Source organism: Pelodiscus sinensis, chromosome 19 (genome assembly GCF_052426305.1).
Source record: "Pelodiscus sinensis isolate ZL-2025 chromosome 19, ASM5242630v1, whole genome shotgun sequence".
Classification (NCBI taxonomy): domain Eukaryota; kingdom Metazoa; phylum Chordata; order Testudines; family Trionychidae; genus Pelodiscus; species Pelodiscus sinensis.
Genome location: NC_143070.1, coordinates 29,680,611 through 29,704,444, shown reverse-complemented (window position 1 = coordinate 29,704,444; position 23,834 = coordinate 29,680,611). Strand labels below are relative to the sequence as shown.

General features: G+C 53.0%; 1 protein-coding gene across 1 annotated transcript; it reads left to right on the top strand.

The window, feature by feature from the left end:
* Positions 1-997: 997 nt before the first annotated feature.
* On the top strand, positions 998-22,995 carry LOC102463559 (butyrophilin subfamily 1 member A1-like; the record flags this gene model as incomplete). The annotated part of the gene is made up of 10 exons (XM_089770512.1): positions 998-1,352; positions 4,578-4,859; positions 8,227-8,343; positions 11,373-11,405; positions 12,499-12,531; positions 12,627-12,659; positions 13,373-13,393; positions 16,362-16,367; positions 16,456-16,482; positions 22,304-22,995. Coding segments are annotated over 10 exons (1,452 nt in total), but the record flags the coding sequence as incomplete, so codon positions are not given.
* Positions 22,996-23,834: the final 839 nt, after the last annotated feature.

Below are 23,834 nucleotides of genomic sequence, written 5' to 3'. Positions count from 1 at the left end.
GTATCTAACCCCTATGATTACAGATAAACGCTTGGAAATGTGACACAAGTCAACTCTACAGGTTCTGAAATCAGAAGGCAAAATCCCACCCCAAGTGTGATATTTTTAAAAAAACAATCTCTTTGTTTTTAAACCAATCTCTTGATTTGGATGAGGGGCCTGATTCCTGATTTTTGAACACTTCAAGTTGTCAATATGCGTAGAATCATAGAATCATAGAGTTGGAAGAGACTTCAGAAGGTCATCAAGTTCAGCCCCCTGCCCAAGACAGGACCAATCCCAACCAAATCAACCCAGCCAGGGCTTTGTCAAGTCGAGACTTAAACACCTCTAGGGATGGAGATTCCACCACCTCCCTAGCTAACCCATTCCACTGCTCCACCACCCTCCCAGTGAAATAGTTTTTTCCAATATCCAACCTGGACCTCCCCCACTGTAACTTGAGACCATTGCTCCTTGTTCTGCCATCCGTCACTACTGAGAACAGCCTCTCTCCATCCTCTTTGGAACCTCCCTTCAGGAAGTTGAAGGCTGCTACCAAATCCCCCCTCACTCTTCTCTTCTGCAGACTAAACAAACCCAAATCCCTGAGCCTCTCCTCATAGGTCATGTGCTCCAGCCCCCTCATCATTTTGGTTGCCCTCCGCCGGACCCTCTTCAATGCGTCCTCATCCTTTCTGTAGTGGGGGGCCCAGAACTGGACACAATACTCCAGATGTGGCCTCACCTGTGCTGAATAAAGGAGAATAATCACATCTCTGGATCTGCTGGCAATGTTCCTCCTAATGCACCCTAATAGGCAATTAGCCTTCTTGGCTACAAGGGCACACTGTTGACCTTATGCAATTTCTCATCCACTGTAACCCCCAGGTCCTTTTTTGCAGAACTGCTACTTAGCCAGTTGGCCCCCATCCTGTAACAGTGCTTGGGATTCTGCACTTACATTCCTGTCTCTCTTGGTTCCTCTCCAATTTAATTTTCTTTTTCCCTGACTCATTTCACAGCACAGTTCACAGTGCAGGGACCTGACCAACCAGTTGCTGCCTCCCTAGGTGGGGTGGCCGACCTGTCCTGCCACCTCTCCCCCAGCATGAGCGCTGAGAACATGGAGGTGAGGTGGCTCCGATCCCAGGACTCCTCAGTCGTGCACCTGTACCGCGATGGACAGGATCAGTATGCGGAGCAGATGCCAGAATATCAAGGGAGAACAGAGCTTTTGAAAGACGAGATCACTGTTGGGAGAGTTTCTCTGAGAATACGCGACATCCAACCCCCTGACCATGGGCAGTACACATGTCTTGTTCAGTCCAGTGTCTCTTATGCAGAAGCTTTACTGGAACTCCAGGTGGCAGGTCAGTAATTTGTTCTGATATTTTGACATCTTCAACAGGGTAATAAGTGGAGTCCAAAGAGTCATTGTCAGATGCCAGTTGGTTTTTCTCAATATAGCGGGGCAGTAGCTCTGCTCTAGTTAAGGTTTATTCTAGCTCACTGTTTAACAATGACTTTTTCCTTAGGGTTCTAAAATCCAGAAACATATCTGGAGTATCTTGAAAGTTGCTGCAACACAGTGAAGTTTAGGATGGGATTAGTGAGCAAAATTTGAGGTTATTAGAACAAGGAATTAATGAGGCACACAGAGACCCCTAAAAGGCAGGTGATAATAGTTGTGGTTATTTCAACTTTTTTGTGAACATCTGGAGCTAGACAATGGCTGATCTTCCCCACGTTGATGTCACCAGCTGGGATTTATTTTGGCTTATGTCTGGCGTCTTGTATCCCCAGAGTCCTCTATTCCCAGGTATGGTGCAAGAGTGGGGAAACTGAGGCATTCACTCCAGCCCAGGGACTGGTAAAGCCAGAGGCCTGACCCCCCAAAGGTGCTGCCAGGCAGACCAGCCAAGGAACAGCTGTAGCTAGTTCTGCAGCCTGGACATGAGTGTCAAGTTAGGTGCAGCAAACACTAGCACACTGACAATCATGAAAGCTAGAGAACGCCTCTGTGCAGGTCATCGACACAACCTGCAACCCTCAGCACTGAAATGAGGCATGTGTGATGATCCCTCAGGGTGCATGCATTTTCTTCCTCATTTTTTCAGGCAGAACGGCTCTTGTGTAAGGGGGGAGCGGTTGTACAAAAAGGAGCCGTTTACACAGCTCCTTTTTGCGCAAAAGCCTCTTGCGCAAAGATGCTCCCTAATTAATTATGCAAATGAAGCATAGCAATATTCCACTCCACGCTTCATTTGCATAAGCTTTTGCGGATGAAGGCTACAGTATAGACGTAGCCCCAAAGCCCAGATGGCAGGGCTGAGCCAGCGTGTGCTGTTACTTTGTACATCTTGGGCTTCAGGCATTTGAGTTTAGCCGCTCTCTGCATTTTGGGAAGGAACCAGAATGTGCTGGGAAACCTCATTTCTGATCTTACAAATATTTTGTGTCTTGAAGGGGGAGCTGTGTTAGTCTGTGTGACACAGTGGGGGTGCAGTCTGCTCTGTAACCCAGGGTTCCCCTGCATTGTGATGTGTGACTCCCACTGACTCACCCACATGTGGATTGGCCCAGACACCTAGGCCCAGCCTGAGCAGATAACAAAGCTCTTCCTGGGGGAGATGGCCACCTGGTTGGGGGGCAGGGCCTGGGAACTGGGCAGTTTTTGGCTCGGATGCCATGAAGAGAACAGACTAAGCAGAGTGCTGGGAGGTTAGGGGCCTAGGCACCCCACCCCCAGGGGTCTACAGCTGCCTGTCCCTGACTCCTTATACCTACATCACTCCTACACTATCCTGTACCTCACAGAAGCAAAAAACCCTCTGGCTGTGTTTACATTGGTGTGATCTTGCACAAAAGCCGTCGTTTTTGCGCCAAAACTTGCTGCCTGTCTACACTGGCGGGGAGTTCTTGCTCAAGAACACTGACGTTCTAATGTATGAAATCAGGGCTTCTTGCGCAAGAACTATGATGCTCCTGCTCAGGAAGAAGCCCTCTTGTGCAACTGTTCTTGTGCAAGAGGCCAGTGTAGACAAACACCATGAATTTCTTGTGCAAGAAAGCCCTATGATTAAAATGGCCATCAGAGCTTTCTTGCTCAAGAGCATCTACACTGGCACGGATGCTCTTTTGCAAAAGCACATCTCTTGCGCAAAAGTACATGCCAGTGTAGATGCTCTCTTCTAGAAGAGTTTTTTCACAAGAACTCTTCCACAAAAGAGTTCTTGCGCAAAATCATGCCAGTGTAGATGCATCTCTGTTCTACTGACTGGAGGAGTCTCATAGTGTTGCAGACAGGGTGCAAGATCGGGGGATCAGTCTGTAACTAAAAAATGTCAAAAACAACAATGGTCCTATAGCTTAGACTAACAGAAATATGTAAATAGTATCATGAGTTTTGTGGGCACAACCGACTTCCTCAGATGACAAATACCAAGTATGTGATGATGACAAGTCTCTTGTGGGCATTAGTATGTAACTGTAGAGCTCTTCTGGCTGAGATAGTGTCTGCTCTGCAGAGCATCTGTGGCAATAACAGGCACAAACTGGAGCAGAGCGAAGTAACTCCCTTCCACCCGGGGGGATAGGTGCTGGCGGACAGAAAAATGAGAGGGGAGAAGACAGGTGCAGTGATCAAACACACTCAGGGTATGTCTACATTTGCGCCCTCTTTCAACAGAGGGATGCAAATGTAGACATTCAAAATTGTAAATGAAGCCGGGATTTAAATATCCTGCGCTTCATTTGCATAATTGCATTATGGCAATTACATTATGGCTATTTTGAAATAAAAACTTGCACAAAAACTAGCATTGTAGACAGATCCATTTTGCACAAACCCCCCCTTTTGCACAAGATCTGTCTACCTCCTTTTTTGGGCATAAGGATCTTGTGCAAAAGGGTTATTTTGCACAAAACTGATCCATCTATACGCCTAGTTTTTGTGCAAAAACCTCTTGTGCAAAAAGCCTCGGGCAGAGATTATTCAAATGAAGTGTGAGAAGTTGCTAATGAGCAGTTCATTAGCATGCTCTCTGCCAGCAAAAGCCAGAAGGGTAGACAGAGATTTGCCGTTGATTAACTAAACCAGTTTAGTTAAATTGGAGTGGCTACGTCTACAATGGCCCCTTCTCCGGAAGGGGCATGTTAATTTCACAAGTCGTAATAGGGAAATCCGCGGGGGATTTAAATATCCCCAGCGGCATTTAAATAAAAATGTCCGCCGCTTTTTTCCAGCTTTTAGAAAAGCCGGAAAAGAGCGTCTACACTGGCCCCGATCCTCCGGAAAAAAAGCCCTTTTCTGGAGGCTCTTATTCCTACTTTGAAGGATTTCCCTATTACGACTTGTGAAATTAACATGCCCCTTCCGAAGAAGGGGCCAATGTAGATGTAGCCGAGCAAGTTTGTGCCTAGAAAAGCCATAACATTAACATTAGTCTTACTGTGTAACAAATAAGAATATGATCAGCTGCGTTCATGGACTCACATTTGATTTTTTATTTAACAGGAAATGTATGTGTAACAAAACTCTTGGCTCATTACTGGACACTGTGGGATTATCACAATTTCATTTATTTCTTCTGTAGGTTTGGGCTCTGTTCCTGCCATCTCTGTGGAGGGACATCAGGATGGAGGGATCCAGGTGCTGTGTCGATCAGCCGGGTGGCACCTGCAGCCTGAGGCTGAGTGGAGAGATCATCAGGGGAAGCTTTTACCATCGGCCTCTGAAAAGATGTCCCAGGAGGCTGGGGGCCTGTTTCAGACAGAGATTGCCATCGTTCTAACAGAAGAGTCCAGCCAGAAAGTGTCCTGCCTCATCAGGAACCCCCGACTCGACCAGGAGAAAGAGTCAACGATTTCCATAGCAGGTCAGTGCCCATCTGTGCTGCACAGAGACAAACCAAAATGCTGCAGACACGGGCAGAGAGTATTTACCAACGTGTCTCCTGTTCATTGGCCTGAACCTTCCAGGTTCTGAGCAAGTCTTGGAAAGTCCTGAGCAGCCTCAGCTGTCTTGGGATCTCTCTACACTGCAGTTAGACACCTCTGGCGGCCCGTACCAGCAGCCTCTGGCTGAGGAGCTCGGGCAGAGGGACTGTTGAATTATGGTATAGATGTTCAGGTCTGGGGTGAAGACCAGGCTCTAGGACCCTGTGAGGTGGAGCGCCATAGGCCAGATTTTCATAACAGCTCGGTGCCCAGCAATCAGCTGTTCTTAGTCAGGGTGGGGAGGGAATGCTCCTTGTGGCACAGCGAGGAGGGGGTTGGAATTACAAGCGGCCCCTTAAGAGAGGGTAGGACTACTGTCTCCTTTCTAACAGGACAGTCCCTTATTCCCTCTTAAGCCCTCTTCCAGGCATCCCACCTTTTTCTGAAAAACAGACACATTGCCCCATATTTCCCTTGAGATCTGGTTAGGCTGAAGTGAGCTCAATGGCAGCCCCTGGCTAGGAAGGTAAAACCCCAGTTGCTGCCCACTCCCATGTGACTAAATCCCTGATCACTGGCACGGTTCACTTCCATTCCCAATGCCTGCTCCTTTTGCAGCATCAGGGAACGTTGCTTTTGTGCAAAAACTTGCCAGCTGTCTACACTGGCCACTTGAATTTGCCCAAGAACACTGACGATCTAATGTAAGATTGTCAGTGTTCTTGCGCAAATACTGACTCTCCCGTTTGGGCAAAAGCCCTCTTGCACAAATGCTTTTGCGCAAGAGGACCAGTGTAGACAACACGGTATTGTTTTGCGCAAAAAAGCCACGATGGCTAAAATGGCGATCGGGGATTTTTTGTGCAAAACCGCATCTAGATTGGCCAGGGATGCTTTTGTGCAAAAGCATCTGTTCCAATCTAGACGCGCTTTTGCGCAAATACTTTTAACGGAAAAATTTTTCCATTAAAAGTATTTGCACAAAATCATTCCAGTCTAGATGCAGCCTAATTGTGTAGCTTAAGTCAAAATAGCTGATTTTGCCTTTGGGCACGTCTATGTCACTAGAGGGCACTGTGATCCGGTTGATTAAGCCGCATCACAATACGAATATGGTTTAGAATTCACAGAACAAAAGAGTCTTTCACAGTATTTTAAACATACCTTTAACAAGTTTTATTGCACGCAATTCAGGAGCAGTTTTAAAAGCACTATATGTATATGTATATTTAGTACTAAGCAATTAAAACAACATTAAAAGACATTAAAAGGCATCACAAGCATTAAAAGCAATAATTAAATGGAATACTTAACAATTTAAATCCAATTCTTAGCCCAGTTTAGCAGCCTAATTCTTAATCCAATTTAACACATACTTACTCACACTCACACACACTCACCCTGTGGGGCTGGCCAGAGCCCAGATAATGTTGGTTAATTTGGTTGAGGTGGAAGTCCTATGTGCATGTCATCCCAATATGCCAAATCGATGGACTCCAACTTGTGGTGCAAAATGATGTGATATATATCCCTTTGGCAGGGGCCAGTCCAGTGAATTGCCATCCACTGGTAGCACACAGTCCAGGTGGAGTGATATCCGTTAGTGACACCCCCTTCTTCTTACTGGTGTGTCCATGACTGATCCAGAAATATCCGGGTTTTGCACTTCTTGCCTCACCAAGAGTGAGAAACAATGGTCTGTCCTTGTTTAGATTCTTCCCTTGTTACTTTTTCTTATCTAGAAATGCTGCCTCAGCACACATACACAGTTATTTTATTTCACACAGTCCTTCTTCTTCAAGTTGTAAACAAGTCGATGATCCTCCGGGGTTTTTGCCTGGACCAAACAAGTCCATAATCTTCTCTTCAGCTCACTTTCTGTTGATTTACTCATGCACTCGTGCTAACCATTCACACTACCCAGGATTCGTGACATCTACATAGCACTTATTTTGAAATAGAGCTGTCTTCCCCCTACTTCCTTACACCGCGTGCAGTGAGGTTTATAGAAGTCAGAGTAAGAAGCCTGTTTTTTCAAATTTATTTCAAAATAACGGGCTTGCTGTATAGACGCACAATACGTTATTTTGGAATAACAGACGTTATTCCAAAACACGCTCTTGTGTAGCCGTGCCCTCAGTGAAAGCTGCTGTGTGCTGAGTGTTTATGAAAATCTGGCTAGTGAAGTCATTTTTCCTGAAGAACAGAAGAGAGCTCTGGATATGGTCTGAGTACCGCTACTTAGATTATATCTGAAAATACCAGCAATGAAAATTAAAACCTCAAATAGGCAGAAACAAAAATATGACCTTATTAAAAAAATTTTAAAAATGTGATTTTATGTGTTCTTCTCTACCACATCACTTGGTTAATACTGAACAAATAATTCTTCACTATAAGTGTAAGAATTTTGTATTTGTAAAACACAGTTCATCTGAGATCTCCTAGTGCTACACCTGCTGATCAGTCTGTACTATGCCCAGTACTACATGAGTGTAATGTTCACCACACACATACAGAGAGTTACAGACAAAACATACATACTGCAATGTAATGCTGCTTTATTCCTAAGCAGTGTTGGGAATACAGCCAAATACAGCAAGAGACAAAGCAGGTTGCTCCCTAAGGCAGGGAGGCAGAGCCCTGTTCTAAGACGGCTCTTAACACACTGACTGCAGATGACCCAGATGCAAGCTCTCTACAGAGCCCTTTGGTCTGCAGGCAGAACCAGGAATTCATCTCTTGGAATTCCAAGTGTCAGCTTCTAATTTTACAGTTTTCAATAAACCCCCATAATCACATAACAATGACCCTCTAATTCATTATTTCCCCTGTTCCTTCTCCTCCCCCATACCCTATTTATTTTGGAACTGGACTTTTCATACTCCAGTCATCTGAAGAAGAGGGTTGTACCTATGAAAGCTCATGTTTTGTTAGTCCTTAAGGTGCTGCCAGACTAGTCACTGTGGGTATGTCTACACTAGCTCATTAGTTGGAGCTAGGTAGGCAAATGAGGGCAACCGGAGTTGCAAATGAAGCCCGGGATTTAAATATCCCAGGCTTCATTTGCATATTCCCGGGCACCACCATTAGTCCGAACTAACTGTCCGCGGCTAGACATGGCAGTTAAACATTAATTCAAACTAACTCCTTAGTTTGAATTAACTGTTACTCCTCGTGGAATTTTGGGCCGGATTCTCATGTAACTGAGCTCCAGAGATCACAGAGCATCTGGTCACAACTGTCAGCACCCTCCCTTCATGCTGCACATGGTTGCTCTCAAGTCAATGGCTCTTTCTCTTGCAGAGCTGTTTTTCCCAAAGGACAATCCCTGGATGGTGCCCATGGGGGTGATCCCAACTCTCCTGGTTGGTTTCATTGCCCTCTTCAGTTATGGCATCTGGAGGCAAAACCGAGCAAAAGGTGATGTAACAGGAGGGGGGAGGGGAACTTGATGGGGGACAGACAGATTTACTGGTTCCAACACCAGAAGCAAAGACACAGGATTAAGGGGTGTTGGGTTCAATGTTGGGGGAAGTGTCATCAGTGGGAGCTGGGCTGAGGGGGAAGGGGGAACTGATGAAATTATGATCATGTCTGAACCAAGAACTGTTCCTTGGGGATCAGCAGGGCTCTGCTTGAAATGCCCGGGTGAGGCGCAGTGAGCTGGGCTTGGCTCTAACATACCCAACTTGGCTGCTTGTAGGGAAACCAGAATGCAAAGTAGGAGAAGAGAGGGGGGTTTCTTAGGGCCCGATTCTGCCCCCCAGTCTGGGCTCATGAGCAGGATCTGTGGCAGGGCAAGGCAGGGGCTGTGCAAATGCAAAGGTTAGCACTTATCTACACTGAGATTTGCCCTGCCTGAGACCCTGGTGTACTTACACTGCTCCATTGCAGTATCAGTGCTCAGCTGTAGGGTTTTCTCCTGTTGCAAAGGACAGAACCGCCCTTGGCCAGGGTTCCCTGTAAGCTGAGTGCTTGTGCTGCTGCTCAGGAGAGATTCCAAGCTGCCTAGCTGAGTAGCAGAGTGCCCACAGCTGGGTTTGTGTTTCTCCTAGTGGTGCACCTCCACACGTCCCCAGTGCACATAAAAATTATATTCAGCACATGGATGGAAAAAATTAAAGGAACGTTGTCCTGCAGTGATCTACACGTTTATAGTGATGCTGGAATTTTCACAGCTGTGTAAGGGGTATGAATGTCCAATGCCTACCTTCTCAACGCAGATGTGACAGTCCCACCCAGAGGATTTTGTCACCTGAAGGACTGTGAAAATTACGTAGAAATGTGCAAGTGTCAAAGGGCTGGGAAGGGGAAATGCCTGTTATAGTGGTTTCCCAGATGGGATGGGAGCAGGTAATTCAGAGGAGCAGTGTGTTGTCCTTGTGAACATTGGAACTGGGCATTGCACCTTTAGAAGTGCCACCTTCACACTCTCCACACCGGGTGTGAACTGGGTTAGTTCATGGCTTTAACCAGGGGTCTCAAACTCAATTTATCTGACTGCTAGCTTCACACTGTTGCCAGCACAACCCTAGGGCCCAGGAGAGTGTGTGCAGAGCCACCCCAACTGTCATATGGAAGGGTCAGTGCCCCATCGTCAGCAGGCTGGGGCCAGTAGCAGGGGTCTCCCCACCACTGCAGCAGAAGCCACCTGGGCCCCTGGGGCTCATGCACGGGAAGCCACACGTGGTCTGGATTGTGGAAGTGCTTGGGCCATAGCTGGCCCTCAGGCCGGGAGTTTGAGAGGGTTGGTTTAACAGGTGCATGATGTGGGTTCAGTCCATGCTTAGATGACAGGGATACGCCTGTCTGAGTTGTATGTCAAAGGCATGTCTCAGCCCACAGAACGGAGAGTGCTGGTGGGCTCGTTTCCAAGCACTAAAAGTCAGAACAATTAACTGCCACTGTCTTGGTCCCTGGGCCTTTCAGAGAACCCACCGCACCAGCTACCCGGCTATGCTGCATGGCTGGGGCTGCTGAAATAACACAAACACAGCAAGGAACTACCCAGCTGGCCTGGGATGCTGCTGGCACTGGGCACAAGGTGGCTGTGCTCAGGCTGTGCTCAGTGGGGTTTGGCAGGCATGACGCTACCTCCGTTGCCTGAGGAAAGGTAGGGAAGTGAGAGATGGGAATGCGGCATTGACCCAGGCTAAGAAAGAGACAGAATTTAACTGGCTCCGTTCGAGGCCAGCTCCCAGCCTTGTGGCTGGTGTCTGTCTCCTGGTCCTAGCGATACCTGGGGCCAGTTCCCTCTAGGGCGTGGGTAAATGAGGGTGCCACAGCTAAGAACAGCGGGAAGGAGAGACCGTTCTTTAGCTGGGTGCACAGATCAGCATGAGCCAGGTGGTGGGCGGGGAGTGTAACTAGCCCCTCCAGGGTGGCTGAGTGGTTAAGGTGTTGGACTTGAGTTTCGATGGATGTGTGTTTGTCTGGGTTCAAACCCCACTCCTGCTATCTGCCTGTTTTGAAAGAATTGGGCTTGTTTAGTTTGGAAAAGAGAAGACTGAGAGGGGACATGAGAGAGGTTTTCAGGTATCTAAAAGGGTGTTATAAGGAGGAAGGAGAAAACTTGTTCTTCTTGGCCTCTGAGGCTGTCTACACTGGCGGCTTCTTGCACAATAACAGCTGTTCTTGCACAAAAACTTGCCAGTTGTCTACACTGAACATTCGTTCTTGCACAATTAAATTTACAGTCTAGCGTCGCAAAACAGGGCTTCTTCCAGAAGAGTTATTCCTCTCCCCACAAGGAATAAGCCCTCTTGCACAAGAGCTCTTCCACAAGAGGGCAGTGTAGACTGGCAACGTGAATTTCTTGCGCAAGAAACCCCTATGGCTAAAATGGCCATTAGAGCTTTCTTGCGCAAGAGAGCAACCACACTGTCATAGATGCTCTTGCGCAAAAGCACATGGCAGTGTGGACACTCTTGTGGAAGACTTTTTGCGCAAGAACTCTTCCGCAAAACAGTCCTTGCACAAGAAGCTGCCAGTGTAGACATAGCCACTGGAGGGTAGAACCAGAAGCAATGAGCTTAAATTGCAGCAAGGGAGGTTTAGGTTGGACATTAGGAAAAAGTTCCTGCCTATCAGGGTGGTCAAACACTGGAATAAATTGACCAGGGAGTTTTTGGAATCTCCATCTGTGGAGATATTTAAGAGCAGGTTAGATAAATGTCTATCAGGGATAGCTAGACGGTATTTGGTCCTGCCATGAGGGCAGGGGACTGGACTCGATGACCTCTTGAGGTCCCTTCCAGTCAAAGTATTCTTTGATTCTAAGATGGTCCCCTATAAATATCACCTCTAAGATCAGTTGTTTCCCATTGGAGCTTGTCCCCTTGGTGGCCAGTCAGTCTTGTTTCCACAGTAACCACCCAGGTACATGAATAGCGGGAACCGTACCACAAACACAACGGCGCCATCTCACCTGTCACTCTTCCTCCCTCTAGAGACCCTGCGATCTGCCCGGGTCAGCGAGAAAGGTCAGTGGCGGAGCCTGTCACGTTGGCTGGCCGCGGAGCTCTCCTTGTTAATGCAGCTGGGTGACATCTCACCTGCCATTATGAACTAATCACTGCCACCATTTCCCAAGGGAGGGTGATGAGAAGTGGGTGGAGCCCCCCTTTTGGGGAAGTTACCCCAACCTTTACCTCTTCCACCTGCACATCCCCCCATAGCCAGAGCTCTGAGACTCCCCCCCCCCCATGCCTGGAGGAGCTTCAAGCATCTCAATCGGAGGAGCCCTGTGCCAGCTAAAGCTGTAAACATCGACCCCCGACACCAGCCCAGATCTGTCCCAGACACCTGCAGCTGTTCAGTGGCTCCCCTCCCCCGTCCCCAAGCTGCCTGGGGGAAAACGTCTCTTGGATCTGGCCTGTTTTGCTAGCCCCCCCCCCCCCCATGCAGGTTCTGGGCTGCTGAGGAGGTGGCATGTGCTGCTCAGCTTCCTGGGGTCACTAATGCCCCGGGGTCCCCAGCCTTTGCCCCAGTCCTGGGAGAACAGTGAGGAACCCAGGAAGTGACTAGTACGAGCCATCTCCTCAGCCACCTGCAACCTGCCTGGAGCATAATAAACCACCAACTTCCCCCAAATCCCAGCAATCGCGGGTCCAATGGCTGCAGCAGAGCAAGGGGAAACTGAGCCAGCCCTGGCCTGTTGTACCTCCTGCTCATGCCCAGGGCCTTGGTGTGTCCTCTGGCCCTGGCCGTTGGGCAGTTTGTAAATCAAGCCTGGCTGTTCTTCTAAATCAGGGTTTCCCAACGTATGGGTCCTGACCCAAATACGGATCACCATTACATTTCAAAAAGGTTGCCAGGTGTCTCCTCAGGTGGCTCTGCCCCCCACTTCCCCCCGTTTTAGAATTGCCCTGGGTCACCAAGTCTTCCTGAATTGTCAAAATGGGTCCCATCTGGAAAAGGTTGGGAACCGCTGGTCTAAATGATCAGCTGTGGGAATTACTGTGGGGCAGCCCATGGGCCTGTGTTTTACAGGGGGCAGGTGGGGTGATCACAGGGGTTCCCTCTGGCCTTGGAACCCATGAACGGATGAATCACTCCCCCCTTTTCTCTCTATAGAGACCCTGCTGTCTGACCGGGACAGAGAGAAAGGTCAGTGCCTGGGCCAGGTACAGTAACTGATAGTAACGTTCTGCCCACGAACATGCCAGGATGAAATCTCACCTCTCCCTCGTTTCTCCCTCTAGAGGCCCTGCAGGCAGCGATGGAGAGGCAGACAGGTCAGTGTCCGGCACCGGGGGATGGGTTCAACGTTCTATGTCATGTCCATCGAGTCTGCACAGATGAGCCAATTTACCTCAGTAAAAAGTCACATTTAATGCCAGTGCAGTCGCTGGTTTCCACCTGGACATCAGCATTAGCGGGTGGAGTTACTGCCTGTGTGACGAGTGACGGGGAGCTCAGGGGCTATTAACAGGCTCTGAAGGGGAAGGGACCATTAATAAACCCCACAGGTATTACAGAAACAACACCCTGAGCCCTGGGCCCTACATACACCGGCTCAGCTCAGTCAGTCGTACTACCGGACAGCGAGTACGTCTGCAGTGCAAACAACCACCCATAGCAGCAACCCTCGGAGCCTGGGTCAGCTGGCTGGAGGTCTCACTGCAGGGCTAAATCTAGCAGCATGGACATCCCTGCTTGGACACGTCTCCTCACCGGGTGTTAGAGCCCAGCTTCCTGTCTGAGAGGGAACATCTGTCTTGTGGGAGCCCCCAAGCCTGTCAAGTGGGGCCTGGCCCTGAGTGTGTGTGTACAGGGCCTAGCGCTGTGGGACCCAGACTGGTCCTGAGCTGTGCTCTGCTAAAGTGTCTTATGGACAAATGGTTCACACCGTTGGTATCCCCAGCGAGGGACACACTTCCCTTAGCTTGACGTTTGTGCTTTACATTTTGAGACTCGACCTTAACTCAGCATGTCTGTTACTTTCCAGCGGAATACGAGGCAGCGAAAGGTAAGGGCAGTTCGACTGGTTCGATTATGAATTAAATAGGCAAATGAGCACTCAGAGCTGTGTTTGCAAGGACATGTTAGTGCCAAAAGAATTGTGTTGCTGAGACAGGTACCCCACATGCCAAGGGAAAATCCAGCTATTACACAAACAAAAAATGGATGGGAAATGTTGGCATTGAAATCTGAATAGTAACAGTTTGATATTTCACAGTTGGGACCCCAGGAAATAGCACTAAAAGGCAAACCAGCCTCACTCCGGGTATGTCTACACTAGAAAGTTAGTTCGAACTAACGGACGTTAGTTCGAACTAACTTTCCTATGCGCTACACTAGCGCTCCGCTAGTTCGAATTTGAATCGAACTAGCGGAGCGCTTAGTTCGAACTAGGAAAACCTCATTTTACGAGGACTAACGCCTAGTTCGAACTAGCTAGTTCGAACTAAGGGCTGTGTAGCCCTTTAGTTCGAACTAGTGGGAGGCTAGCCCTCCCCAGGTTTCCCTGGTGGCCACTCTGGCCAACACCAGGGAAACTCTATGCCCCCCTCCCGGCCCCGGACCCCTTAAAGGGGCACGGGCTGGCTACGGTGCCCGTGCCAGGTGCAAGCCTGCCAGCACCCAGCTAGCAGACCCTGCACCTGGCACGGCACAGAGCCACCCACCCGATGCCTCCCAGCCCACCCCCTCTTGCCGGGACCAGGCTGGCGGCTCCCGGGAGCTTGCCCTGGACCGCAAGAGGCGGGCACCTTCCTGGGCTAGTGCGGACATCGTGGACCTCGTCCACGATCTCCGCACTAGGCACAGGAAAGTGGCCGGCTAGGGCAGGAGAGCTGCCAGCCTGGCCACCCAGGAGCAGGTGTGCATGAAAATCAAGGGGGTCCACTGAGACCCCCGACCCTGAGCCCTGAGCTTACAATGGCCGTCCTGGGTCAGACCAAAGGTCCATCTAGCCCAGTAGCCTCTCTGCCAACAGCGGCCAACCCTAGGGACCCTGGAGGGGATGGACCGAAGACAATGACCAAGCCATTTGTCTCGTGCCATCCCTCTCCAGCCTTCCACAAACGTTGGGCAGGGACACCACTCCTACCCTCTGGCTAATAGGACTCCATGGACCCAACCTCCATCACTTGATCTCACTTCCCTTTAAACTCTGTTCTAGCTGTAGCCTTCACAGCCTCCTGCAGCAAGGAGTTCCGCAGGTTAACTATTTGCTTTGTCAAGAAGAACAACTTTCTCTTACTAGTTTCAAGCCTGCTACCCATTCCTTTCCTTTGGTGTCCTCTAGTCCTTCTTTATGGGAACTCAGGAAGAACTTTTCTGAATGCACCCTCTCCACCCAACTCCTGCTTTTAGAGACCTCTATCCTGTCCCCCCTCCGTCTCCTCTTTTCTAAGCTGAACAGTCCCAGTCTCTGTAGCCTCTCTTCGTCTGGGACCTGTTCCCAACCCCTGATCATGTTAGTTGCCCTCCCCTCTCCCAGCCTTTCTCTTCCCCTCTCCCACCTCCTTTTCCCAGTCTCCCCCAGTTTTTTTCAATAAAGACAGAGTCAATGTTGGAAGAAACGTTATCTTTATTTTGTACATCAATAAGAAGGGGGGCTAGGGAAGGGCAAGTGGAAGAAGGTGAGGGAGGAATGGGGCACGAGCCCCCGATGGGGAGGACTGGGCTGGCTCTGCGGGCTTCTGGGGGTGGAAGCTCTCCTGCAGCCCCCCAATTACTCCCTCTCCCCAGATGGCAGCCTGCGGCAAGTGCAGCCGGGCTGATGGCCGAGTGGTGTGATGTGCCCAGTGTGGGCACTCAGGGCACTCCAAGCCAGAACTTCTTTGCAAGCGGGGCACCCCTTAGAACTGTGTGTCCGGGGTGGGGGTCGGGACCCTTTAAGCGCAGCCCTCGGCTAGCCTGAGACAGTATCTCCACGCTCTAAGTCCTCCTTTTATGCCCTGCCGGCACTGCTTCCGGCCATCATTAAGCCCTGTTCAGAGTCCACTCAATGTGGACTTACTAGTTCGAACTAGCAAAACGCTAGTTCGAACTAGTTTTTAGTTCTAGATGCGTTAGTTCGAACTAGCTTAGTTCGAATTAACTAATTCGAACTAAGTTAGTTCGAACTAGCGCTGTAGTGTAGACGTACCCTCCCTGACACCAGAGACGCCCTGTAACAAGAACCACAAGTATTTTATACGAAGGGGGCCCGCACTGCTGAGTTCTCCATGGATGTTCACCTGCATCCCTAAGCTGTGTCTAGACTGGCATGATTTTGCGCAAATACTTTTAACGGAAAAGTTTTTCCATTAAAATGATTTGCACAAGAGAGTGTCTACACTGGCACGGATGCTTTTGCACAAAGCACATCTTTTGCGCAAAAGCATCCATGCCAGTGTAGACTCTCTCTTCCACAAGAAAGCTCCAATGGCCATTTTAGCCTTCGGGCTTTCTTGCGCAAGAAATTAACATTGCTTTCTACACTGGCCCTCTTGTGCAAGTATCCTTGCACAAGAGGGCTTATCCCTGAGCGGGAGCATCAGCGTATTTGCGCAAGAAGCACTGATTTTGTACAGTACAAGGTCACTGTTCTTGCGCAAATACTCGCGGCCAGTGTAGACAGGCAGCAAGATTTTGCGCAAAAGCGGCCACTTTTGCGCAAAATCTTGCCAGTCTAGATGCAGCCCTAGTGTCTTTGGAATAGGATTGCACCCTCTTGCCTGACACACACCATTGCTCTGGATCAGGCGCAGGCTCTGATTGCACTGAAGCCCCATGGATCCCCAGGGGAGGGTCTGCAAAATCTGAAGTCATAACTAGCAGTTAGGAGCCCGATACTACTGTCCTTACTCAGGCTAAATTCCCACTGAAGCCAGTGTAAGGGGGGTTCAGAACTGGGCAGTTTTGCTATTGAGAATCTCTCCTATTGATTCATTTCTCTTCTTTGTTCCCCTTTCTCCCCCCTCCCATTCCCATGGACCCTCCGGCAGAGCTGGGTAAGCCCCGTTCCTGGTTTGTTTTTCAGTGTGTGTCTTGCTGAGTCTGAATTTCGTTTGTGTAAAATCTTGTGTCTGATTATTTCAGGACTCACCAGAGCCCAAGGATACGCAGGTAACTAACTCTGCTGCTGCCGCAGTCCCACTGGCCCTTTGCCCTGGGGCTCTGTCCCTGCTCAGTCCCCACATTCCCCTCACACCCCAGAGCCTGGGGGGCCCAGGCTGGTAGATTTTGTGAGCTCCAGTCCCATGGGGGGACAGTGGGGAAGGGAGGAGGGACGGAGCACCAGCTCGGGCTCCCCACTGCTGAGGGGAGCTCTGAGACTTGGGCAAGCCAACGGTCACATCTGGCCTGTGGCCTTAGGTTCCCTACCCCTGGACTAAGGGGAAAGGTAAAGTGTCATTGTCTGCAGGAAACTTTCAGGAGTTTGTTTCTTCACAAACCCTTAGGGTATCCGCAGGGCAGAGGGGAGGGGAGGTGGCGCTGGTGCACACAGACCCTTGTGTAACTGCTCCCTTGATCTTTTATGGCCTCCAGTTAGTTGATTGGTCCTTTCCCATCTGGCAAAGTTTGGCAGAACATCCAGCCAAGGAGCTTGTCCAGTTGAATGTGAAGGCAGATCAGGATGGGGGGCAGAGGGGCAGTGGGTGGCTTGGCTGGGCTGCTGGGGTGATGAAGAAGGAATTCAAACCTCCTGCCCCACACGGAGCTTGTCAGTGGGTGGGAGGGGGAATCAGGGGAGAGCCCAGCGTCACTAGGGTGGAACAGCTGTTCTGCAGCTTAGCGGTGAGGGTGTGAATTTAAACCTGTTCCGCTCTCGCTCCTAGTGTGGACACTGTCCCTGCGCTCGTGTCCTTCCCACGCGGGTAACCCAGCCCCGGCACCCGTAGCGTGGAATGAGAGTGTCCACACGGGCAGCCTGAGCCAACTCGCTGCTCTGTACCAGCTCCTCCGGCCTCTCCCCGCGTAGACAGGTCTTAAAGTCACTTCCCAGGGAAAGAAAGGACAGTAAATAACCCCCTGGCCATTCCTGGGGCTCCCAAGCCCTGACAACCCGAACCTGGGCTCTTCTCCCACACTCGGGCCCAGGGTTAGTCCAGTTATGGCAGATCTGGGGACCCCACATGCCCAGCTGGGAGGATCCCCCTGCGGGACCCGTTCCTAGCAACAGACGGTTGATTAACCCCGTTAGTAGAGTCACCCGCCCAGCGCGGTGCAGTGGCCAGAGATGCAGAGAACTTCCCTCAGCTCAGCTAGGGACTTACATCGGTTTTGTAAAACAGGCTAAAACCTTCCCCTCTGTTCTATGTGATGGGCCAGAGACACGGGGGCGGGGGCTGGGAGGCAGGGTGGAGGGCTGTGGGGGCAGGGATCAGGGCAGAGCGGCAGGGCCAGGCTTGAGCCAGGAAGGCCAAATGCTCCTTGTGGGTTAGTTCAGACCCTCCCCGCCCTGCCCCCTCCCCCTCAATTGCCCCCAGCCCAGCCATTGGACCCCGGCCAGGGTCCCAGACAGGAGTCACTCCCTGATGCTCTATGGTGGCCGGGCACAGGGTCTCCAGCGGGGCCATTGGCAGGGGCAGAAGGTTTGCAGAAATTTTGCCCAGAATGCCCAGAGCTGTCCTCTTCCCCTCCCCCACTCCACCAGCCTAAGGCTCTGGGAGTTTTGGTGGGGGATGGGTGCAGGCTGGGAGGGGAGAAGGGTTAAATTGCCCGGAGGGAGGGGGTTACCCATGTGGGATTGCTCCTCCCCAGCTCCAGCCTTTTTGTGCAGCTTTTTTTGTGCTGTAGCGGGAACCCCACAAACCTCAGTCTTCCCCCACACCCGGCTCTGGGAGGTGCTGCCTGGCTATGTGGCCAGACCTACCGTGTCTGCAGAGCCGGGTGTGAGACCCCCAGCGGGTCTGCCCCAGGGATGGGCAATGGGAGCCATGGGGGGGTGGGCTGGGGCAGTCACTAGCTGGGGACACCTGTGCCCCTGGGGCTCTGGAGGGGCTCTGTGGCCAGTGCCCGCGCTGGGAGACGCCGGGGCAGCGGCAGAGGGTCTGTGCCGCTCGCAGGGCCCAGGGGACACGTCGCTCTGGGCAGAGAGTTCAGGCTGGAGCTGAGTCTCCACTGGCAGCCGGGTCTGTGGGCTGAGATCAGGGCTGGGGGGATTTTCCTGGTCAGGGCACATTTCACAGCCGCTCTGGAGTGTCCAGCTGGTGCCCTGAGCCCGGCCGGCCTGTCACCGTCTGGGGCTGGGGCTGGGGACAGTCCCTCGCTGCCAGTCACTGGGGCCTGGGCGCCTCAGCTGCTCAGGCAGGTTTGCAGAGGGGCTGGGCAATCGGGTGCTAATGGTTCATCGGCAGAACAATTCGATTTGGGGTCCAGTGAAACTGCTCCCGGCCCCAGGCTGAGTTTGCTGGCGAGTGTCCATGGACAGAGCCAGGTGCCGCCGCTTCCCCCGCAGCCTGTAGCCCAGGGGCGGGGACCCAGCTGGGAGCCCCAGGTCCCTTCCCTGTGTGGGGCGGGGCAGGGATGGGAATGTGGGGCCCCCCTCAGGTGGGGGCTGGGACCGCTGGGCTCCGGGGGTCTGACGTGGGGTCCCTCAGTCTCTGCTGCTAGAGATGCTCCCCATCTCCAAGCACAGCCCTGAGCAGAGCGTGGGGGTGAGACTGGCTCTGCAGCACAACCCCTTGCCCCAGTGACCTGCAGTTACTGACCCATAACTCAGTGAGGGGAGGGGCACGGCCCCGGCACAGCAGTGTCTGAGGCCGTGGGAGCCGGGTTCCCTTGCACCGATGCACCTGCCCCCGTGCAAACCCCCAGCGCAGCCACATGGGTGTGAACTGGGATTGGCCCCCAGGGCAGCTTCTCCCAGGTGGAGGGGGCAGGAAATGGGGAATTGCCCCCTTTCCTCCTCCGTACTGCTCTCATTAGCAACAGCCCATTGGCTTGTGTTTACTCCCCCTTCCCATCCTCCACTGCCCTGCCCCTCCTAAAAGCCCGGGAGGAGGGGCTGGTCCAGGGAAATAGAGGCCTGTCCCTCTGCTCCCTCCCTCCGTCTGTCCTGACGCTTCACCCCTCAATCCCCCTGGCACCTGCCCTTCCCTCACTGCCCTCTATTGCCTGTCCCCTGCCACCTTCTTCTCTGTGCCCACCCCTCACTGCCCTCTGCCCCAGTTCTCCTCACGTTCCTCTGCGCCCTCACATGTGACTTGTATCATTCCCCTCCTTCAGCCCCTCTGCCCCAGCATCCACCCCTCTCTCCCCTCCCCTCCCTTTTGTCTGCCCCTCCCTTCCCCCTTCTGTCCCCTGGCACCTGCCCCTCCCCCTGCCCTCTGGTGCCCTCCCTTCCCTTGCCCCCTTCAGCCTCCTGCTTCACACCTGGCCCCTTGTTGACTCTGGTGCCTGTCGCACTCCTGCTTGTACCCTGTAGCCCCTGGCATCAACCCCTTCGTCCTCCCGCACCTTGGCACCTGCCCCTTCTCCCACCCGTTGTGCCCTCTAGCTCCTGGCATGAGCCCTTCCCTCACCCTCCCTGTGCCTGCCCCTTCCCTCACACTCCCTCCCCCTTCTACCGTCCCCTTGGTTCTGCCCCAACATTTCCTGACCCCACATGGCACCTTGGTGGTTTGTGCCCAGCCCCAGGCAGAACGGATCCCGGGCAGCCCAGCTCTGTGGGCCGGGCCCCAGGCAGGGCAGGCGTGTCCCTGGCAATACAAGCTAGGCCTGGCGCCTCCCACACCCGGCTCCTCATGAGCTGTCAGGAGTAGGGGGGTGCTCCCTCAGACCCTGCTTACACACTAGTGGGTTGGCAAGGGCAGCCGGAGCAGCCCCATTGACACCGGCACAGACAGCAGCTGAGAGACCTTGTCCGGCCCTGCTGTCACACCTCTCAGGGGAGAGTCAGAAGCCTCCTAGCGGATTAGCAGAGTGTTCACGTGGCCACAGCCCGTGTGTCTCCTGGGCGCGCCTCAGTGCACGTCATAAAATGTATTCCGCACACGGCTAGGAACAACTGGAGGGAGCACTGGTGTACACCCCCACCCCTCAGAGTCCTAGGGAAACCTCGGCTGGAACCTGCCCCTCCCCTCACCCCCCTCTGTCCTCATGGTACCTGCTCCTCTTGCCCCCATGACCCCACTTCTGCTCCTCTCATCTGCCCCTCCCCTTCCCTCTCCCAGCATCAGCCTGTCCCCTCCCCCCCACCCCACTGACACCTTCCCACCCCTCCCCCACTCCTCCTGCCCTTTCCCTTCACTGTCTCCCCCTTGATCCCTGTTAGCCCTGGTGCCTGCCCCTCCCCCTACCCCATTGCTGCCATCCCACCTGCTTACCTCTGCCCCCTGCCTTTAACCCCTCCCCCAGTACCTCTCTAGCTCCCTGGCACCCTCCCTTCCCACCCACTGAGAATAAAAACTTCCCCCCCCACATCTGCCCTGGTGCCTTCCCCATCCCTGTCCCCCGGCATTTGTCTCTCCCCCACTCTGCCCTTCTTGCTTCCCCTTTGTCCTCCTGCCCTGCCCCCTCCCCTCAGCACAAGCCCCTTTCCTCACCCCCACCTCCATCCTGGTACCTGCCCCCTCCCCACACATTCCCTCCTCCTTCCCCTTAGTTCTCCCTGCCCCTCTCCCTCTGCCCCCCTGACCCTGCATCCCTCATCCCCCTCCAGCCTCTGGTACCAGCCCCTCTGGTCACTGCTCCTCTGCCTCCCTGAGGCCCCTCTCTGCCTTCACCTCCGTCAGAATCACAGAACTGGCAGGGACCTCGAGAGCCATCGAGTCCAGTCCCCGGCCCTCACGGCAGGGCCAAGCACCATCCAGACCATCCCTGACAGGTGTCTGTCCAACCCGCTCTTCAATAGCCCCAGGGATGGAGACTCCACAACCCCCCCCCCCCCCCAGGCAACTTATTCCAGTGTCTCACCACCCGGTCAGGCAGGAAGTTTTTCCTAATGTCCAACCTCAACCTCCCTTGCTGCAGTTTGAGCCCCTTGCTGCTTGTCCTGCCCTCAGAGGCCAAGGAGAACAATTTGTCTCCCTCCTCCTTGTGACACCCTTTCAGGTACCTGAAAACCGCTCTCATGTCCCCTCTCAGTCTGCTCCTTTCCAAACTAAACAAGCCCAATTCCTCCAGCCTCCCCTCCTAGCTCATGTTCTCTCGACCTTTCATCATTCTTGTTGCTCTTCTCTGGACCTTCTCCAATTTCTCCTCCTCTCTCCTGAAATGTGGGGCCCAGAACTGGACACAAGACTCCAGCTGAGGCCTGATCAGCGCAGAGCAGAGCGGAAGGACGACTCCTCGTGTCTCGCTCACAGCGCTCCTGGGAATCTGCCTCCCTGGCGCCTGCTCTTCCCTTTGCCCCTCGGCCTGCCTGGGGTCTCCTCCCTGGGCCCCCCTTTGGGTCCTGTGGTGTAGGCCCCACCCCATCTCTGCCCCCTGGTGCCCACATCTCCTCCCCACTCTGCCTCCCTAGGGCCTGCCCTTCCCCACACCCCTCTGTCTGCCCCTCTGCTCCCTTCCTCCCCCTCTGCCCCCTGGTGTCCACCCCTCCCTCTCTGCCCTCCTTGCATCTGCCCCTCCACCCAGCCCCCCAGGGGACTGCCCCTTCCCTCACCCCTCTGTCCCCTTGTGCCTGCTCCTCTTGCCCCACATTGGCCCTATGGTGGCTCCCTCTGCTCCACCCCTCCCCCTCTGCCCCATCATCTGCCCCTCCCCCTTCCTCTCCCAGCATTACCCTGCCCCTCCCCCACTGTCAGCTTGCCGCCCCTCCCCCGCTCCTCCTGCCCTTTTCCTGCTCTGTGTCTCCTCACGGGCAGAGGGGCCTGACTCCCCTCAGGTAATAAGCCCCCCCCCCCCCGCACAGCGATTAACGGGGGGGAGGAGGGTTAATTTCCCGCTGGCCCCAGGGACCCGCCCCTGCCCCTGGCCCTGACTCTGTGACTCTCCCCAGTGGACGTGACGCTGGATCCAGACACGGCAAATCGCTACCTCGTCCTGTCTGAGGATCGGAAACGTGTGAGAGACGGAGACACGAGCCAGGATCTGCCCGACAACCCCCAGAGATTTGAGAAAGATCCCATTGTCCTGGGCACCGAGGGGTTCGCGGGCGGGAGGCGTTACTGGGAGGTGGAGGTGGGAGACAAGCCTGAGTGGGAACTGGGGGTTTGCAGGGAATCTGCGAGCAGGAAGGGGTGGGTCACACTCACACCTGAGGGTGGATACTGGGTCGTGGTGCTGAGGTACAGGGGATACGAGGCCCTCACCTCCCCCCCGACCCCCCTCCCCGTGAGCGCCAGGCCCAGCCGGGTGGGGGTTTTCCTGGACTACGAGGCGGGCGAGGTCTCGTTTTACAATGTGACTGACAGGTCCCATCTCTTCACCTTCACTGGCACCTTCTCCGGGACGCTCCGCCCCTATTTCTACACTGGTTATGATGCGGCTCCCCTGACCATCTGCCCGGTGCCGGCCCAGGCGGGGGGGAATCCCTGCCCCTGACAGTGACCCCGCGGCACCGACTGGCCCCTCCCAGCGCTGCGGCTCTTCCCCCAGGGCAGGGCCGGTTACTGCAGGTACCTGGATGTTTTGTGCCAACCGGTCGCTGCCCCTTTCCCTTTGCAACTGGAGCCTCCAGTGGGAAACCGGACACCTGGCAGCCCAGCCCAAGCCGGGTGAATGGGACCCCCTGGTTGGAAAGGGCCCAGGCTGCCTTTCCCCCCCACCCCGGGTTTGCTCCACCCCAGCACAGGGTGATGCTGGTACGAAACACGGCCAGACAGTAGGTGAGGTTTGCTGCTCTCACCTTCCCTCGTCTCCTGCCCCAGGGGGAGCAGATGGTGGGGGAGGGAGAAGGGGACTTTCACACCTGTCAGAGTTTTCTAACACTGTGACATCTCAATGTCAAATATGAAAGAAAAAGAAGTCTTCTAATTTAAAAACTGTTGTTGTTGTAACCAGGTGGCGGCCCAACAACTTTTCCTTTATGTTTCAACAGCTTTTTATTAAAAATCTATTTTTAGAAATGGAATGATTGACCTTTATTCTTCCCTCACGTCAATATGGACATTTGTATACATCCTTTGCAATTTTCAACTTTCTACCATATATCGTTGGTAATCAAGATATGACCCCTCCCTGCCTGCTCCTGCATCAGTTAACACCGCTCTGCCCCATAATGTAAGAACTAGGAGTCACCAAATGAAATTAATAAGTAGCAGGTTTAAAACAAACCAAAGGAAGTTTTTCTTCATGCAGCACAGTCAACATGTGGAACTCCTCGCCGGAGGATGTTGTGAAGACCAGGATTTTAACATGGTTCAAGAAAGAGCTTAATAGATTCTTGGAGGTTAGACCCAGGAATGACTATTAGCCAGGATGGGCAGGGAGGGTGTCTTGGCCTCTGTTTGTTTGAGGCTGGGAATGGGCCACAGGGGGTGGGTCACTTGGGGATTCCCTGTTCTGTTCATTCCCTCTGGGGCACCCAA